The sequence below is a fragment of the Cuculus canorus genome, chromosome 14, assembly GCF_017976375.1.
Source record: "Cuculus canorus isolate bCucCan1 chromosome 14, bCucCan1.pri, whole genome shotgun sequence".
Classification (NCBI taxonomy): Eukaryota; Metazoa; Chordata; class Aves; order Cuculiformes; family Cuculidae; genus Cuculus; species Cuculus canorus.
Genome location: NC_071414.1, coordinates 2,449,023 through 2,469,596, shown reverse-complemented (window position 1 = coordinate 2,469,596; position 20,574 = coordinate 2,449,023). Strand labels below are relative to the sequence as shown.

General features: G+C 48.2%; 1 protein-coding gene and 1 long non-coding RNA gene across 14 annotated transcripts in view; one reads left to right on the top strand and one right to left on the bottom strand.

Moving 5' to 3' along the window:
- Positions 1–20,564, bottom strand: part of DELE1 (DAP3 binding cell death enhancer 1) — a 23,690-nt gene extending 3,126 nt beyond the window's left edge. Inside the window, exons 1-11 of the mRNA XM_054079943.1 lie at positions 20,343–20,564; positions 18,620–18,731; positions 18,252–18,372; positions 17,743–17,886; positions 10,125–10,180; positions 8,438–8,531; positions 7,585–7,727; positions 6,668–6,826; positions 5,676–5,768; positions 1,403–1,559; positions 896–1,160 (exon numbers count right to left, since the gene is read on the bottom strand). Of these exons, the coding sequence (XP_053935918.1) occupies positions 904–1,160; positions 1,403–1,559; positions 5,676–5,768; positions 6,668–6,826; positions 7,585–7,727; positions 8,438–8,531; positions 10,125–10,180; positions 17,743–17,886; positions 18,252–18,372; positions 18,620–18,731; positions 20,343–20,422 (1,416 nt within the window). The 5' untranslated portion in view covers positions 20,423–20,564 and the 3' untranslated portion in view covers positions 896–903. The remainder of the gene's footprint in view (positions 1–895; positions 1,161–1,402; positions 1,560–5,675; positions 5,769–6,667; positions 6,827–7,584; positions 7,728–8,437; positions 8,532–10,124; positions 10,181–17,742; positions 17,887–18,251; positions 18,373–18,619; positions 18,732–20,342) is intronic.
- The window catches only part of LOC128853656 (uncharacterized), a 64,548-nt gene continuing 64,411 nt past the window's right edge, over positions 20,438–20,574 (top strand). For 11 of the 13 annotated variants that reach the window (XR_008452322.1, XR_008452323.1, XR_008452319.1 and 8 more), the window contains exon 1: positions 20,438–20,574. This is a non-coding gene — a long non-coding RNA (uncharacterized LOC128853656). The other 2 variants (XR_008452325.1, XR_008452324.1) reach the window with 2 other exon arrangements.

Sequence of the window (20,574 nt, the reverse complement as noted above, 5' to 3'; positions counted from 1 at the left end):
GTTTAAACTGGTGTGGACAAATGCCTTTTTCCGGATTCAGCTGCCCCAATGGAAGGAATTATCATACCAGCTGCTTGCCGCTGTCTGCCTGAAAGTGGTTCCTGCCCGCTGGGAGCATCCCTTATCCACTTCAGTGAAAATGAGCTGGCGTGCTTAGCAAACATGTACAGGATAAATTTTAAAGCAAACCTTGCTCATCGTGACTCCAAGGGGTGTACCCATGGGAGCAGTTCGCTGCCGGAGCTGAAGGAATAATAACTGGGGACCGAGGACACCAACAATGGTGCAGGATGGCTGCGGAGAGCCGTTACTTGCACCAGTACAGGTGGATCCATAAGTCATATCCCACAGAAACCTGCGCCTTAATAATCAGAATTCCCTCTCTTGCTTGAGCAGGTCTGAAAGCAGATTAAATTACCATGATGGCAATGGAGGAGACAAGCCCAGATTGTGCTGGCAGCAGAGCTGCCGTGGGAACAGGTAGCCTGCAAGTGAGATCAAATTGCCTCAGAGGGTGTGGGCCAGGCCCATCACGGTTAGCTGCCAACACCACCATATGGTGGCTTGTAAACCTGATGGGAGAAACTGTGCAAGATGTGTAGGGCTACCGGAATTACAACCCCAAGTCCTATCACCGTGGCACAGCTGGAGGCTATACAGAGCTCTGTTCAGGACCGCAGGAGCATAAGAAATGTCCTTGTATTGGAAGGTAGAGGGCCAGATGACATGGTGGAGCAGGAGACATTACCAGGTTTATCCTCAACTCCCTAGTATCTAAAAATGGCTCCTGTTCCATTAACAGAAAGCTTTCTCTTTCCACTCACTGCTGGCCTGCTTCCTGCTCCACACAGACTAAGAAGGGCTGCCTTCCCTTCTGCCTGCTCGTTCCACTTACCAGCTGCTCTAGTAACAGCAGTGGTGGGGTTCCAAGCACTGTAGTTCCAGCGACGTTGCCCTGTTTCCAAGGGCACGGCTCCATCCTGCACCACTGAGCACCATCATGTGGAGTCCGTCTGCGCTCCAAGAGTGGGATAGGGTGAGGGCAGATTGTCTTGGCGGGGTGGCGTGGAGACCTGCAGGCACATGCTCAACAGCCCAGAAACAGGGGCTGGAGGAAGAGGCTCTTATTCCAGAAGGGAAGGGATGCTTTGGTTGAACATCTAAAAGTATATTAAAACAAGGTATTAATGATAGATTGTACTACGGAAACAGCTTCTCCACTTCAGCTCAATCGGAAATAGCTGGTACGAAGTGGAAAGATCTGAGGAGGAGAAGCGTTTCCTCCCTTCAGTAAAAAGGACTCCTTTTTGCCATGTCCCTGTGTTCCTTTGGCAACACGGGCCCTATTTTTATAGGGTCGCAATACGGTCCCACACACCCTCTTCCCCACTGCCCACAGTACCTTCCACCTCCTCTTCCAATACTCGCAGTCTCTCCTGGGCACTCCTGTTCCCTGCAGCAGCCGACTGTCGGTAGTGTTTCATCGCTTCTGCCAGGCTCTGCTGCACTCCAAGGCCCTTTTCATAGCAAACGCCCACGTGATACCTGCTTTGGGCATCCTAGCCAAGGGACAAAGCACAGCAATCGGCCCCACATGGAGAAGCAACAACAGCACATGATAGAAGAGAGAGTCTTTAACACCTTCTTTAAAGTCTACTGCTTTATCTTCAGTCACCTTCTTTAAAGCTCCTCTATCTCTCAGACCATATCTTCAGTAATTTAGTCCCTTCTCCAAGCACAGAGTGAAGCAGTGTTTCTCACCAGACATCTCTGACTCTGCTCTTTCCTATCACTTTCCAATTAAATTTATTTATTTTCCATCAACCTCAAGGTCTCTGTCACAGGAAGAAAGGAACAACTGTCTCTGCAGAGCATGCCACTTGTCTCAGGGGTCAGAGCTAAGAGACAGAGAACTTAGAACAGCTTCCAGTACTGAAAGGGGCTCCAGGAAAGCTGGGGAGGGGCTTTTGATCAGGGAATGCAGGCATAGGACAAGGGGGAACAGTTTTCAGCTGAAAGAAGGGAAATTGAGATGAGATCTTGGAACAAAATGTTTTGCTATGAGGGTGGGGAGGCCCTGGCCCAGGTTGCCCAGAGCAGTGGTGGCTGCCCCATCCCTGTAGATGTTCAAGGCCAGGTTGGTTGGGGCTTGGAGTCCCTGATTCAGGTGGAGGTGTCCCTGCCCATGGCAGGGGGTGGGACTGGATGGGCTTAACAGTCCCTTCCAACCTGAACCATTCCACGGTTCTATGACTTGGGCAGCTGTGACTGCACCCACATCCTGCTCACACCCAGGCTCTGCACAGGCCCTGTGGACTTGCCTTGCTACAGCTCACGCAGAAGTCTTGTAAAAACATAAGAAATGCCAGAGAGGTACTTGCTGTCCAGGGCTAAGATTCCCCTTGGAAGCACCAGGCTACCACGCCTTCAACACAACAGTGCAGCACTATCTTGCTCAGCTCCAGGTGATTACAGTCCAGAAGAAACCTCAAGCAGCAGAAATGAAGTCAAGCAAATAAGTGCTACAGAAAAAGCACCTGAACTACTCAGACACACGTAACTGCTGAGAACAAAATAGAAAGCAGAGGACATCGCTGCAGATGGGTCAGTGAATCATAGAATAGTCTGGGTTCGAAGAGACCCTAAAGATCACCCAGTTCCAATCCCCCCTGCCATGGGCAGGGGCATGTCCCACTATATCAAGCCAAAGCCAAACCTGTGATACACTTACGTGTCGTCTGTACACATCTTTGAGGTCCAACCAGTGTCACAGATTACACGAAAGCAAGACAACAGTCCTTAAGGCATTAAAATGAGGGCATGGGCTAGTGGTTACACAGACCTTTTCCAGTAAATAAACCCAGGAACCTGAAGAGCACGACTGCCAGAAATCTGATCTAAACAAGGCTTCGCAAAGAAGAGGAGAAGGAAAAGAAGGAAAAAAAAAGGAAGTAGCACGTTTTAATAAAGCCATGAGAAAAGAACATATTGCAAGTGTTGCTGCCTGGGATATAGCTGGTAAAGTGAAGAAATCAATGAGTGGGTGCTTTGGAAAATGTTGCAAGTCGCAGTTTATGACAGTGGTAAACTTCTTTAGAGATGAGATAAACACGTTGAAGCCTTGGCACTTCAGATGCAACAACAGACAGGGTTAAATAAGTATGAAGTGTTCCACTAGCCATCTCTTACAGCACAAGACCACAAAGAGAAGAGATTCCCAAATTAGCATGGCATAAGGGACTGCACTATACTTTGAAATCCGAAGGTCAGGCTCAGTTCTGCAACAACAGTCTTTAATATGGTTTTGATAGTCTGTGGCTGCACGCATAAAATAAGGGAGGATAAAAAGTGGTAACCAAAGTAAAACAGTTCTCTGAAGCGTCGTTGTGCTTGGAAGAACACTTGTCAGCTTTAGCATAGAGTAACAATCCGAGGGAGAAACACTAAACCTATGACTTTTTGTGGCAGTTTTCCCTTTCTTGTGGTTGTAGCTAAATGGTGCTGTCCTTGCTTACCCACAGCCTGTAAACCAACTAAATACAAATCCATACTCCAGGGTAACAGGAAAAGACCATGCTCCTGGAGCCGTTCTCCCAGCAGAATACGCTGGGTTACATCCCAGGGAGCCTATGCACAAGCTGCCACCAAAGATGAGGCACACCCCGGGGAAGCAGAGATGGGGAAAGATGATTGGAATCTGAGAACTGTCAAGGCTGTGACCAACACATGTGAAACGTTGCTCTACTGGGAGTACCCCTGGGACCAGCACTACCTGTGAGACTGGCTGTTGTCAAGGGCTTACGAGGCGCTCAGTAAATGACAATCATCTATTTAATGAGATAATTCATTGTTACAGTGTGCAGGATACACATCTGACATCAGGCTGAAGAAAGGAGCCAGCGATGCGGCTTAGGAGCAACCCATAGCAGGTTTGGGATTAAATACTGTATCGTGATGCCTGAGCTGCTGTGGGGAGGCAGGTCTGGTCCCACCAGTGATCCAATGGGGTCTGCACTCCACAGCGGGTGAAAACAGACGCGGCAAAGCTTGCAAGTGATGTAATGTCATCAGGAGAATTAATTAGAGAAGATCTCACAAGCCTAAGAGTGGGCAGCACAATCCCAGGGGAAACTTGGTGTTGACAAATGCAAAGTAGTGCTTATAGAAAGAAATGTGTGAGTCACTGCGATAACTCCCTGAAACCATCCTGCTCAGAGGCAGGCAAAAGGGCAAACGATATTAGGAATTATTGGAAGGGAATACAAAACACAGCAGAGGATCTCATAATGTCAGATCCCTGGCATCCTGAGTCCAGCTTTAGTCCAAGCATCTTAATATGGTCAAAGGAGGACTAGAAAAATAAAGACTGACAAGGAAAATGGAACAGCTTAACTAAATGGAGAGACAAACTGAACTAGCACTCGGCAGCCCGCAAAAGGAGTGACTAAAGAGAAGACGTATTAAAGGGCAGCAGAACCAGAAGTATTAGCCAGAAGAGGGAACAGCTATTCATTATTTCCCATTACACAAAAGCTGTGGGAACTGAAGTTAAAATGAACAAGTTCTTCAGAAAAAAACCTATTACAATGTGGTGCAAGCTGGAAATGAGTGAACAAAGTCACAGTGAGGTAAAGAGACAGAACCATGGGGTGCAGAGACCTGGCTGCGAGGCACGGTGTGTCGTACTTCTGCTGCTCCCACTGTGGCAGGGGCTCTGGAGAAGTGCTCTGTCAGAGCACAGCACTGCCCTTCAAACAAAATAAGCATGGGTCACTCGGCGAAAGAAAGTTGCTGAGGATCCAGATAATATAAGGATAAACTCAAACAACCAGGGGAGGCTGAATGTCAAGTATTTAAGCATGTTAAAGATCCCTGCAAAGAAACAGAAAGAGTCCTCTTATCCTTTGTATGGAATGCAATAAATAATGGAGCAATTTTGAAGAGCATATTTTAGATTGGCACAACAGTTCTCAAAATGACAGAGGAGTGAGTTTGACTGAAGAGGGTGTACGTGCTCCATAATGGGAAATGCATGCAATTATCCCAGATGAATGTAAGCACTGGTGCTGTAAGAACGACTCCAACCCAAAAGGGCTGTTTCTGCATTCACAGTCTGTAGGGTCTGTGCCCCTGGGCCCGTTTCCTTTCCAAGACCATGGAATGGTTTCGGTTGGAAGGGACCTCAAAGCCCACCCAGTTCTGACCCCCGTGCCATGGGCAGGGACACCTCCCACTGGCTCAGAGGCTCCAAGCCCCATCCAACCTGGCCTTGAACACCTCCAGGGATGGGGCAGCCACCACTGCTCCGGGCAACCTGGGCCAGGGCCTCCCCACCTGCACAGCAAAGCATTTCTTCTTAACATCTCATCTCAAACTCCCCTCTTTCAGCTTAAAATCGTTACCCTTGTGCTGTCCCCACAACTCCCTGATCAAGAGCCCCTCCCCAGCTTTCCTGGAGCCCCTTTCAGTACTGGAAGCTGCTCTAAGTTCTCCCTGGACCCTTTCCTTCTCCAGGCTGAACAATCCCAACTCTCTCAGCCCGTCCAAGGCCCCACCCTGCCCTTTCCAACAGTGTGGTGAATTCCCCACACTCATTCCCATTTCCAAGAAGCCCTGAAATGTGCCACCTGTAACATCAATGATCCTAAACTGAGAACAATCACAGGACTACTTACGCCGTTCTTTGCTGCCAGCAGCAGGTACTTCAGACCTCTCTTTTCCTTAGGTTGTGGCTCCCTCATGTAAAACACGCCAAGATAAGCCTGTGCCTGCAACAAAACCACACAGTACAAATCAGCCAGGGTTTTCCCCATTAGTTACTCCAGTTCTTTTACTGATTTTATAAGTTCTTCAAATGCCAGGGTTACTGAAGCAAGATGGGTGTGCAAAGTCCCTGCTTGCTGCAGAGCCAGTTGAGAGAAGGGCGGCTGTCTTTGGAAAAAATCAATCTGACGTAGTGAAGACAGAAAAATCACATTTGATGTATAGAACTCCATTATAGCAGTGACATAATCATACTAAGACTCTAAGACCCAGAATATAATTTCAAATGGCATTGCGGAAGTCAGAGTGAGAGAACAGCTCCTGCTCGTGAGATACAGCAGATGTACTTCCTGGAACAGTGTGTTACATGCGATAGAGTCACTGCCAGAACAACCGGTATTCGCAACACAAGATGGCTCATGCCTAAACGTATCTCCTGAAGAGTGAGAAAGGAGGGCAGGGGACACAGATCCATGTGGGTAAATCATCTTGAAAAGTCACAGATAGAAATCGAGGATCTGTTCTTACTTTAAGCACCTCATGGAAATCCCTCTATCAAAGTGACCTGTGTTCTCGGAACTGAGAGGAGATGAAACACAGATATACATTTCCAATGGTAGGTCAGTTCTCCTAAGCCAATGGTCTAATCCAAGTGTCCAAGAGCCACATTAAAAAGCCCAGCAGCAGAACAGACAACTGGCACTGTTGACACAGTGGGTACCCAGTTGTCTCCCTCGTGCAGGCAGGGCTGTCTCCCATACACTGTCAGAGGTATAAACACGTTGGAAGAATTTCGCTTCCAGTCCCACAGATGTTACTTTCTAGGATGTCTTGCGGTTCTGATCCTTTAGAGAGGGTTCTCTGTTGGCTCCCTCCTCTGAATCCCCGTGCTGTGGGAACTAACCTCTGTAATCCCAGCCACTGCTGCTTGCTCCAGGAAAGTCACTGCCTTCTGACGCCTGTCCCATTCGCTTTCAGGGCTTTTACACAGGAGGCATCGAGCGTAGCGGTACTGCGCCATGGGGTGACAGCTGCTGGCTGCATGGTAATAATAAAAAGCTGCCTGGAAAGAGACAGACACTTGTGTGATTCAGGTTATGCCTGCCCTCAAATGTGACATGACTCCCTCTGGCCAGGACATACTTAACGTCTGTGCCTAGATCTATCACAGCCTGCACACGCTGCCTCCAGCAGCTCTCCCACACCTCCTCGCTGAAGAATATGAAACTGTTTCCGTGAGACAGCGGACTGTGCCTACATGAGCACTCTCTAACCACTCTGCCTCCTCTAGTCAAAGCTCCTCACATTGAAGGGGGTGGCACTGGGCCAACAATACCAAAGCTTACTCTGCGCCAGCGGGGATCTGCACGATTCCTCCAAACAAGCTGCCTCTGCAGATCTTCCTGCCTACAGAAGATGCTGAGTATGGCCAGCACGCACTAGGTGGCAGGCTGTAGTTAGGGTACCCACACTGGGCAGCTGGAGATGTAAAGAAGCTCTTGGATGTGCAGTTGTGCTTTAAATACAGTAAGGTGACAGGTTTCTCCTTGGTACTCTCCTGGGTGTGACTGGCACAGCCCATGTACCAACGAGACGACCTCTGAAGCTATGAGAAAGGGGATTTCAGAAGCACGTCTCTATGATGTGCTATGGCACTGGAGTCAGCACTGCGAACCCACAGTTTAGATTATTTCTAGCACTTTCTAATGAGACTGCAGAGACCATCACATCCATGCAAAGGGAAGAAAGCGCCTGTGGACCCAACAAAGACCACTTTTCTGGTCTGTGCCATGAATACACAACCCTACAAGCCATGGATACCTTTTCTAAGTCTTTTTCTGTGCCTCTGCCATGCTCGTAACACAGACCCACATTGAACTGGGCTTTGCTGTAGCCTCGATCCGCTGCCAGTTTGAAGCAGGTATAGGCTATCCTCTCATGTCCCGCTCTCATACTTTCAATCCCTGAAAAGAACACAATGTAAAAACAGGGGAAAAGAAAATGGTCAGAGAGCAGCATCATCACGTCCGGCAACCTCCCCTGCCTTCCTTGGCCCTGCTCAAGCACTCCAGTCTACTTCCAGCTGCCTTGTCAGCCCTCAATCCACAGGAACACAGTTTCCAGAGCAAAAATGGCAACACAGCATTTTAGGAAGTTTTGTAGCCTCATTGCAAAGAGGGATGACAGGCTAACACGACGTATGATTCGCACAGAAACAGCTCACTTTTTTAGTGCTGCAACAAGCGGTGTATGTAGGGCAGGGAAGTTTTTCTTAGATCATTGCATCTTTCTTCAACTCTTCTTTGAGTTGCAATTCTGCAATTGCTTTTTCAGCCTGCCAGGAAGACTGAGATGTCCGACAATGAAAAAGCATACAAGGATATGACAGTTTGTGTTGCAAAAAAGACAGAGATGGCTTAATTTCCAATTACAGATGTCAGGATAACAGTGCAGGCTTCAATCAAGCCTAGATTTAAATATGCTGATACAAATCAGGTGGCAGGATGGGACAAAGGGCAATAAATCTCTCAAAGCACACTTGAAAGTGTTGAAGGGAGGCTTCAGCTTGGGTATATGCCATCTCTGCCTTCACACAAGACCTGCAACAATTTGGAGGTCCTCCAGCAAGAGAAATGTGTGGTTTAAGGACAAAACAAATCCAAGTCCACATTACCGAGGATGTTCAATGCAATGGAAATGTCAATCCGGAAAATTCGCTGCAATTGGAACGCAGCTTCCTCTAAACGCCCTCGTGGAGCTGGGTCACCCTGAGGAGTTGAAGAAGAAAGCTATTAAGACAGCAGAAATATACAGACCTTATAGGCGATTCTTACTTGGAATATGAGCAGTGAGACATGCTTGTACTGATAGAGTTATCAAGCGGGTGATGTAATCTGGTGTCAAGCACTCACAAAAAAGTCTGTGTGTCTTACACAGCCATTCAGTTAGGGAAGCTGCATGGAAGTGCTTGCCTCCCCTTGGGCCAAGGAGCTTGTTGTAGCCTCTGGGACCTCATCAGACCTTTCAGAATCTAGCAAATGCCTGATACCACCAGTAACTGCCTTCTTCAAAAGTAACATTAGCCCTTGTTCACCCTTCCACCTTACATCAACAGCTCAATCAGTCTCTGCTGAACGCACTGATATATTTGTATATGCTACCTGCAATTCGAGCTGAGCCCACAGGGCCAGCTTACTGAACACTGTGCACTCCTAATAAAACCCTGCACAGCAGAGACAATGTCTTTTCTGTCTTGGTAATGAACAGTATTTTTCACTTCACCACAGCTCTGGGAGGTGGGAGGAGGATTAGCCTTGGCCTGCAGCTCTGGCTTCCCAGCTTGTGCACAAAGTGAGTGCCATCGGGTGGAGGCAGCGCACACTGCACAGGGGCTGAGATGCCTCCGCGCGCCGCAGAAACACCCCTTGCCACCCAAGTGCTTTACCACTCAGCCAGAGCTGCTCACAGGAGAGCAAGATATGGACAAACTCCCCTCCTCTCCCGAGAGGCTCCAGAGACCTGTGCCACAAGCTATGGATGTGCTGCGGACCCTTCCTACGGCCCTGCAGAAGTGGCATCTCCCAGGATAGTGAGCTTGATCTGCTCACTCCCTCAGCAGATCAAGCAAAAGCCTTTCTGGTCGGGGAGCAGAGGCCACTGCCACACTGAACTGAGGAACCCACTCTATCAGACACTGAATTTACCTCCACTCTGTTCACAGTGCCCTTGAGCAATTGCTCAGCTGATTGATCTTTAAAATAGGGAATTGTCTGCACCTGAGACTGTGAATTACAAGGAATTAGCAGGTTTAATCACAACAGGAACAATAATACAATTTACAGCCTTGTGACTCTCAAGCTGATGCACCCTCTTCAAGCCCAAATTGCCTTCCTCTCTGTAACAGCCAAGAGCCAGGCCTGATTTGCAGCTTCAGGAGGAGTGACACCACCTTCTCCAGTCATGGGTTGTCTATAAGAACCTAAATAGCAACAGCACATAATCACCTAGTGAGAGGTTGTACCAAAAGGCAAATACACAAGAATAGGCCAGGGCTGCTGGAGAGTGGTTTTTTTTTTTGTTTGATTTGGGGCTTTTTTTCCATTTCCTTTCAGTGCTACCAGCACCCCTACTATACAAACACTTAAAGGGATTCCAGCTTGCCGTTCTTGGAACTGAGCTCTAGCTAATGCAGAGGGCAGCATTTCACATCTCTCCATCTCCTGGCCTTCAGCCATGCAGGGCAGAGAAGAGTCTTGCGTGTAAGTGGATTGCTCAGGCTGTGCTTGGGGTGGCACTGGGATGGTATCTTGCAGGGAGGGGGTTTCAGATGCAGATGGAAAGTCAGAGAAATGAAAGCATACCTTTGCACTGTGGAGAACTGGCCCCACACTGCAGCTCTCAGGGATTTGGAACTCCCCTACATTAAAAACAGAACAAAACAGCAGAGTTAAGCAATACTATATCTTCACCTCTTCCTCCTCTACCTGTCTTCTCTACTCCAAAGCCCTGTAACCTGCGGCCAGCTAATGTGCCTCCTCCAGAGAGCCCTCAGTCTTGAGCTGAATGCATCAAAAGGCAAAGACATCTCCCATTTCTGAAAGTTTGTTCCAGCACCTTGTAATCGCCGCTTTAAACCTCTGTGCTTCATTTAAAATTAAAATACATCTGGTTTCTGCTCCCAGGCTCTTTACTAAAAACCCTGTTCTCCTTTTGAAAGTCCTGACATGACTAATCAACCCCTCTTGATTCTTGTCTGTGATTCTAAGCAGACCATGCTGCTCATGTCTTTCAAATGAAGTACTCTTTCTGCCCGAGCTGATTAATTTTTTGACTTTTTGCCATTATTCTTGAATTTTCAGCTTTGTTACTGAAGTGCGGATCCTCTCACCAGTGTCACAGGAAGGGTAAAATTGCCTCCTTGTTTGGATTTGGAGCTGCCAAGCTCGCAAGCATCAGAGCCATGCCCCAGTTCCCAACGCCCAGAGCACCACACCAAGATCTCATGCTTAGGCGCTTGCCTCCCTAGCTCCTTTCCCAGATAATTTCTTTTCAGGATGCAGTTCTGTTTCTGCAAGGGGATGATCAGACGTTCTGTTCTGGCTGGATCAGAACCAGGCTCAGGTTGCCACCCCAGCGTACCCTACTTGCTCCTTGCTGCCCTTTTAGATGCATTGGCACAACCACACGTTCAGCCATGATCTGACCAGTTGCAATCAGAATTATCTCACAAAAACACAGCAACAGCTAAGCCACCTTGCTGTAACGGAATTGTGCTGGAAGCAATTACACTGGCGTTTATGCTCTAAGAGGATGGTGACCTCCCTGGATCACCATAAGCAGCTGGATCCCACCAGGCACCCAGCACCAGGTGGTGAAGCCTGGATGACTTCAAACCACTGTTGCTAATGCAAGACATGGCTGCGTCCTCCCTGTGTCCCCCTGTCCCCCTCTCAAGCTGTGTTACTACAGAGCAGGGAGCTAATACCAGTGCAAACCAGTCCTTTTGGGGGCCCACTTCCTTGATCCCTGGCCCTCTTACAGCTACACGAGCACTTAATAGAGTCGTAGAATGGTTTGGGTTGGAAGGGACCTTAAAGATCATCCAGTTGCAATCCTCCTGCACAGGCAAGGACACCTCCCACTTGCAGAGCAGCAGAAACGAAAGTTCAACAGGCAGGATTGCTCCTTGCAGCGCCTGCACCATCTTACAACACACATAAAGCCTCGGCCTATGTTCCAGCTGCAGCCTCATTATTGCCAGATAACCAACTCCCCTCTGGCTGCGTTAAAATGTATTTTATATGGACAAGACCCATTCACCCAACAACCAAGTTTGCGATGGCAAACACAATTTCTACTCATCATTCTATCAAAAATAATATAAGCTGTGAATTTATTAGTTGCGCTTTACATTTATTTTCAAAGCAGGAATAAAATTATCTGATCTGTCTCTTGTTTAAGTATCTCCCTCATAACACAATCTGTTTTTTTCCTATATATGCAACAGCAAAGCTAATGAAAAAAATTGTCTGTGTTAAAACGTCTCCAAACTATTTGTTTAAACAACATTAGTGCATTCACGCTTTCCAGAAACTTTACATTTGGCATAGACATCTATTCCTAAATCAGGGATTCATCGTCTACTGAGAAAACGCGCTGTAATTTGGACAAACCATTACCCCATGAAAAATAAACAGAAACTAATTCTGAATTCTATCAGCTTGCAAACTCTCTCATGTCTCCCTCCCACTGGAAATCCCTCCTCATCCAAATCCCAGTGATCTGCCAGCTAAGAGCTACTGCTCCCAGAGTAAACAGAGGGACCAACTGATCCTGCTGCCCAGTCCCATCTTCTGAAGGATTAGATTAATGAATTCTCTTGGAACCCACCACTAAGGCTGGGCAAGCCTCAAATCAACTCTTCAGGGATACCATGATCTTTTAAGACTCACCTGCTCCGCAGCAGCTGCCTCAATACCAGGCACACAATCTAAACCCAACACTTTGAGTCCCCATCCCTGGAGGTATTTAAAAGGCGGGTAGACGAGGTGCTCAGGGACATGGTTTAGTGGCAGATAGGAATGGTTGGACTTGATGATCCAAGAGGTCTTTTCCAACCAGGTGATTCTATGATTATATGCTTAGTGTTCCTTCACCAGCGAATGCAGAAACAGAAGCAACCCCCAGCAGCGAGGAATCCCACTCCGCTCAGCAGAGTAAGGAGATCAGCTTAGATTAAACCCACCAGGTCATACAAATTCACCCCAATGGCTTGCTTCTTGTTTCCCAAGGAATGGCCAAGCCTCAGCAGAACTTCACAGGAGCTCAGCTTTGAGCAAATTCATTGCAATATTGCACACACAAAACCACGTTAAGGTAATCTTAAGGTTCTATTTCCAAAGCAATGCCAAAGCTGGGAATACCACAACTGGAATTGTCTGTGCAACTTTTCGTCTACATCTTCCAGCATGTGCTATGATGTGACACGCTTTGTTCCACGCAGTCCTGCAGCTTTCAGCGTCCTGGGTGACCGCTGAGCCACTCACGTATTCAGCAACTAATAAATATTTTGTATTTTCCCTCTGTTCATCCTGTACCAATCAAATGTCACTCAAAGCCAGCTCCAAATAATTAATAATCTTCTCATAGACAGTCTAGATTGCTCATCCCAAAACATCCAAACGCTTCACAAGAATTCATTCACAACACAAGCTGGACAAAATCCAGGATTTGTGCCTCATGGAAAATTTTAGTGTTTCCAATTGCTCTCATTGTGCTTTGAAATGAAAACACAATTTTGAAATGTCTGTAAGCTCAGAATTGAAATAACGAATTTCACAGTTCTGCCAGGGGTAAAATACAACTCCCCAGGGCAGCATTCAGCCGCTCTAACACCAAGGTTGGCTGTAATCACCTGCTCGTTCACTCTGTGCCTTTAAATTCCGGCAAAAAAAGCTTCCAGTGAGCCACGAATCGCGTGGAAAAAAATAGGCAGCTATCACGCAGCTGAGGACTTGCTGATACTAATATCCAGAAGGCTATTTATAGCAATTTTGCAATGAATTCCCTAAAGTTTTCTTTTGAAACACTGTACAAGTAATAGATTCTATCCTATTGTGTTATGTTTAAACGGGAATGACTCTTCTGCAGAGCCGGGATGTTTGGATCACAAAGATCTCTGCCACTTGAGGCAATGAAGTAGCTGACAGCAAGAGCAGATTGTCACTGTATGTGTAGCCCAGTCTGGGAATGAGCTGAAACAAGGGTGAGGACACGGCATTCTCTGTAGAAGGTCCTTTGCCATTGCTGGCAACAGCAAACTGGAGAAGTGAGAGCACATTCTGCTCCACTCCAAGCTCTGAAGGGCTGTTCACTAATGGCAGGACTTTGCTACCAGATTCCCCTGCATCATCTGCCAGCTGTCTGTCCTTCCCTTCCTTCTGCTCTCCCAGCTCCTTGCCGCATTCTGATTTCACCAGCCTCATTCTTTTTCAGTAGCTGAACACCAGAAAAAAACTAATCCCAAACCTCAGGCAGCTTTCCCTACAGAAAAGAAAACATACACGGAGAGAAAGGTATCACCAAGCTTCACTTTAAAACCTGCCGTGGGAAGATCCAAAGGACCTCCCATATTGCAAAATTGTGCATGTTTTTCAGCCTCTTCAGTGAAAATTACAGAATCTCTTCACCCTGACTTAATTCCCACAACATGGATGCATGGCATAATGTGAGAATGTAACCTGAGGACTTATATATTGAGGAAAACCAAATTATTTCTGACAAATATTATCTCTGACAACTGACAGCTGAGGATGGTTGGGCAGAAAGGGTAAGGAACAGGGATTAGAGTCATGCTTTTCCTGGCAGAACTTTCCAGCAATCAGCTGCTCTCTGATCTTCTGAGCAGGAGGTTTTGCTGGACCAATTAAACCTAATTTGAATGTGTAATTTTACCTAATCGCTTCTTGGAATTCGTTTATGTTTCTAGCCTGTAGCACCAAGTTCCACAATTTACCTGTGCACTGGATAAAAATGGATAAAAACATGTGCTGCCTTTTGCCTTTTCTCAAGCTCGCTGCCTGACCATTTCTCTGCTGCCCATTAATCAACGTAGTATAAAAATATTGTCCCATTTCACCTTCCCTCAACGCTTTTAGTTTCACAGAGCACCAGCACACTCTCTGCCACTTCTTTTTTAAGCTGAAGAGCCAGTCTGATTTCTATGCAATTGTCCTCTCATCATCCATTCTCTGCCATTTTTGTTACTGTTTTTAAGACAGGTCTTTTCCTTAAGCCTTCGAGATGTGGCTGCACCACAGACCTACACAAACCTATGATATCGTCTTGCCCTCAGTGCCTTCCTGTACAATAATTAACATTTAATTGGCCTCACTGCTGCTGAGGACTGACTTAACCTTATCAAAAACATACCCATGGTGACTTTAAATGTTCCCTCTGCAATACAATTATTAATCTGACTCGCCTCGTGCTGTACGTGTATTTACAGTTACGCTCCCCTGTGTATACTCATTTAACCTACCTGGGGATGAGCCTGGTTTTATTTCTTGTGTAATCATTTGCTGTGACTTTCAGATTTGACTGTCCTGAATAATTTTGTACCATTTGCTTCTTCTGCCATTGCATTTTTGCAAGTCACTGCTGACTGAGCTGAACAGAACCGGTTTCAACAAAGGACTTAGGAGAATACACCAGGAACCACTCTGCATTGTGAAAACTACTTCTTGCACTTTAAGGAGTTACTACCTCAAGAGCAGCCCCTCTGTCTTCCCTCACATCAGCTTTATTTCTCCGGATACCTTTGATTTAGGTCCTTGCTCCACATGCCTGTTGACTCCTCCAACGAACGCCTAATAGAATCACTGAATCATGGAATGGTTTGGGTTGGAAGGAACCTCAAAGCCCATTGAGTTCCACACCGTGCAATGGGCAGGGACACCTCCCACTGGATCAGGTTGCTCCAAGCCCCATCCAGTCTGGCCTTGAACACCTCCAGGGATGGGGCAGCCACCACTGCTCTGGGCAACCTGGGCCAGGGCCTTCCCGCCCTCAATGTGAAGAAAAAATAGATTTACAACTCTCTTAAGTCTCTGCAGTGGAGCAAGCTGGCCTGAGAAATGGCTTCCTAAATCCTTCCAAGACCTTTGGTTCTTTGATACAGCACACTCATCCATGTATCTAACATCTATATTCTATATCAGTTTCCATCAACTTAGAATTCTCTTTTTTTGCCATTCTGGAGCAACCCCCTGTTTTTCAAAGCCAGTGTCCAATTTGTCAGTATTCATTTCTCTGATCGTACCACAGATTTAAGCATTGGATTACACATCACCATTAGAGGCTCAGTGATTTCACAGCTTCTGAAGAACATCTGAACAAAGAGTATGTGGCCTTGGTGACTTGTCACTGTTCAACTTCTGTTTGCCTAAAAGCTCTTCCTATTGACTCTCAGTAGGAAACTGTTTGTCAGACACAGACACACGTTTGTTCCTGAACGTTTAGCTGTGCCAACGGAAGGCATCACTGTCTCCCCTTATTCCCCACCACCTCTCCCAGAGGTCCGTGTCCAGTAATCTGCCAGTAAGGCAGAGTGTTTTTGTGCTTCTTAATACGCTCCAGGCAAAAGCAGATGGGTTAAACACTCTAATTGGCAGTTTAGGTAAATTAACCTGGCTGTTTTCCTGGAGCTAATTAGGAGACATGGAAACAAAATGCTCCATTTGCCAACTGATGGGAATGGTAACCTCTGGCAGCCAATGGGTTTGACAAGCAGAGATGGACAGTAGATTAAATCAGTACAAAAGAAAGCAAAAAATCTGAAATTAAGCAAAGAATGATGAACCTCTCTGACCTCATCTGCAGCACCTGGCATTATCCAGCCAACTCCTGTGGCTTGCCTTGTTCATGTTGCCCAGGAAAGCTGTGGCTGTCCCATCCCTGGAGATGTTCAAGGCCAGGTTGGATGGGGCCTTGGGCAGCCTGAGCCAGTGGGAGGTGTCCCTGCCCATGGCAGGGGGTTGGAACTGGATGATCTTTAAGGTTCCTTCCAACCCAAACTATTGTACGATTCTATGTGACTCTTCTATACCATGATGATATGTTGTTGCCCATCCTACCTGCCCCAGCAGGCTCCCTGCTTCCCACCATGCTCCTGAAGGCATTATTAGTGTTTATACATCTAGTGAGCAGCCCTGTTGTAGGCCTCATCAGATCTTCCTTGATATGAGCTTAAGTTAAGGAGGACATAGGTAGGAGGACATAAATTTAAGGACATTGCTTTTCTGGGTAAGACTTTAATTTTTTTCGAGCCCATCTCTCTATTTCTATAAAACTAATTTTAATATGACTTTCTCTGATACCTCTTTTCACTGCCTTATCTACAGCATAAGCGCACAGAAATCTGGAAAGGAAGAATTCCTTTCATTTCATGCCATGTACAGAAGTCTCCCAGATCAACGATGCAGTGTTTTCCTGAATCCTTCTGGCTGCAAGCATCTGTCCACAATAAAAGAGCAGAAATTGGATGCTGCCATCAGGCTGCTAAGGCAGAGCAGCATTGGGAAAGATGATGTCACCTGCACAGTTACAGCGCAGGCTCCTCCCTGCCTTCTTGAGCATTTTTGACTCCTGTCTCTCTCTGAAGTTCTCCCTTTCTACCTTTACCAACTTGGGAAGAATGGCTGGAGAGCTGCACGGAAGAGAAGGACCTGGGGGTGCTGGTTGACAGCCAACTGAACATGAGCCAGCAGTGTGCCCAGGTGACCAAGAAGGCCAACGGCATCTTGGCTTGTATCAGAAATGGGGTCACCAGCAGGTCCAGGGAGGTTATTCTCTCTCTGTACTCAGCACTGGTGAGACCGCACCTCGAATACTGTGTTCAGTTCTGGGCCCCTCACCACAAGAAGGATGTTGAGGCTCTGGAGCGTGTCCAGAGAAAAGCAACGAAGCTGGTGAGGGGCTGGAGAACAAGTCTTATGAGGAGCGGCTGAGAGATCTGGGGTTGTTTAGCCTGGAGAAGAGGAGGCTGAGGGGAGACCTCATTGCTCTCTACAACTACCTGAAAGGAGGTTGTGGAGAGGAGGGAGCTGGCCTCTTCTCCCAAGTGACAGGGGACAGGACAAGAGGGAATGGCCTGAAGCTCCGTCAGGGGAGGTTCAGGTTGGATATCAGAAAAAAATTCTTCACAGTAAGAGTCATTGGGTACTGGAACAGCTGCCCAGGGAGGTGGTCGAGTTGCCTTCCCTGGAGGTGTTTAAGGAACGGGTGGATGAAGTGCTGAGGGACATGGTTTAGGGAGTGTTAGGAATGGTTGGACTCGATGATCCAATGGGTCCTTTCCAACCTTGTGATTCTGTGATTCTGTGAATAAACGGCTGTACATTTCAGGCTCCTGGCTCTGCCCGGGAGGAACTCAAACTCTGAAGTTATTCTGCCACAAGTGTCCTGCCCCGCAGCACATACCTACTTCCGCCCAGGGCTGGCTCTCTCCTTGCCTTGAGGGGATGCCTGAGGTTGAATTCTCTGGCACGACCTCTGGACTTGCTTTCTGCGGGAAGCAGGACCCCGGCTGTGCATTGGGACACCCGGATGAGGCTTCAGTCACCACTGAAATACAGAGCACAAAACAGTTCCACGTTTGCCTTAGGAGGCAACACCAGACTGTAGACCTACTAAGTGTCCTTCTCTGCTGCAGCCACAAAGCTGAACAGGAGGGGAGTTCAGGGAGCAGAGTCCAGAACAGAAAACAAGGGGAAGGGCTCGCAGGATGAAAAGTGGGATTGTGCCAAATCATTAAGAAACAGTGATATTCCCCTGACAGATGAAAGCCTTCACTCTCCCCAGAGAGCTCGGAAGCTGTCAGCTTCTCACAACTGCTCTCTTCCAGCCATACTTAGAATGTCACGAGGCAGCAACTCTCTCTGGCAGCCAGGCCCTCCCTGAGCCCCTTCTTCCAAGCCAGAACTGCTAACCTGTCTGCTGAGTGGGCAACGAGGAAAGCCAGAGAGACCTGCGCTCTCTCCTGGTGTCTGGCAGTGACCTCAGCCACGAGAACTGTCTGACCACCTGCAGAAGCAGCGCACCGAATGCTCCCTGAAGGGAAGTAGACACAAGTCAGAGAAAACAGCCCCCACTCCCTCTTTCTGTCCCCATTTTCATGAGGCAGCTTGGAGGGAGGCTGCCCACACCTCCCATCTCCATTCCCACCACCAAAGTCTCCTGGTGACGTCCCTCCCAGCCATGGCCATAGCTCTGTTCCGGACTGCCCATGGCTCCTCTCCCCCTTCCCACCACCAAGGTGACATTGCTCCTGGCCAGGTCCCTTCCTGCTGTTCCTCACCCAGGTGACGGCCTCCAGCACCGAGTAGGGGGGGACCAGGCCGGGCAGGGGCTGCTGCCTTCCTCCTCGCTCCCAGCCATCCCGGGGCTGCCCATCCTGGCAGTTGGGCACTCTGGAACAGCCCGAAAACACCAACATCATGAGAAGAGCCCGAAAACACAGACACACACACAGAGACACACAGAGACACACGCAGACATGGACACAGAGACACGCACACACAGACACACACAAGAGACAGACCACAGACACAGAGAAACACACAGACACAGAAATACACACACACAAAGACATGCACACGTACATGCTCGCACACAGACACATGCATATACAGACATGTATAGAGACATGCAGACACGCACATGCACACACAGACACATGCATACACAGCCATGCACACACACATGCTTCCACAGAGACATGGACACACACATAAACACACACAGAGACACACCCCCCAACATGCAGACGCACGCACGCTTGCACACAGATATGCAGAGGCAGACACACACACATGCACACTCACACACAGATATGCACACACACATATACATGTGCACACACAAATATGTGCACACGCACACAGATACACACATATATGCACTCAGACATGCACACAGACACATGCAACACGCTCACATGCACACGCAGATGCACACACACGTAGTCACACACTCACAGACACACACACAAATATACACATATGCACACTCATGCACTCAGAGACACATGTACGTAGACATGCACACGCAACACACACACAAATATGTGCACAGATATGCACACACTCAGACACACGTGCACACAAAGACACATGCACACAGCACGACACACACATACACACACATGCACACAGATATGCACACACACATGCACACACCTGCACACTCACACTCTCAGACACATGCATGCACAAACATCCACATGCATACACAAATATGCGCACGCCGGCAGATACGCACACATATGCACTCAGACATGCAAACAGACACATGCAACATGCTCACACGAACACACACACGTGCAGATACACACACAGATATGCACATGCACTCACACAGACACACGCAAATATACACATATGCACACTCACACAGAAACACACACGTACAGACACATGCACAGGCACACAACACACACATGCAGATACATGCACAGATATGCACACGCACTCATAGAGACGTGCACACACAGGCACATGCACGCAACACAGACACACACACACATACACGCACATGCACGCTCAGATGCACACACAGATACTCACACAGACACACACTGACGCACACACGCACATACCTACATACTCACGCTCTCACACAGACACAAACACAGACACATGCACGCACACACAAATATGTGCACGCACACGCAGGTACGCACACATACGCATTCAGACATGCACACAGAAACACATGCAACACACTCATGCACACATGCACATGCAGATAAACACGTATACACAGAGATATGCACATGCAGACACACACACGCAAATATGCACAGGCACACTCACATGCACTCAGAGAAACACATGCACAGGCACATGCAACACATGCACGCAGATACACGCACAGATATGCACACACATGTGCACACCCAGACACACGCACATGCACACACAGAGACACACACTGACGCACACACCTGCACACTCACACTCAGGCACACCAGATACACACTCACACGCACACATACACAACCTCTCCCCCTCCCCTCTCACCCCTCGGTCCCGGCGCAGGCAGGCCGGGGCGGGAGCGGCCGGCAGCACCCCGGGCCGCGGCCCAGCAGCCGCCGCCACATGCCGCGCGCCGCCGCCAGGCGCCGGGCCGGGCCATAGAGAGGGCGGGGCGGCCCAGGCCGCAGGCCGATCCCGGAGCGATCCCGCGGGGCAGAGACGGCGACGCAGGCGGCAGCACCCGCGCCGGGCTACGGCGGGAGAGGAGACCTCGAGG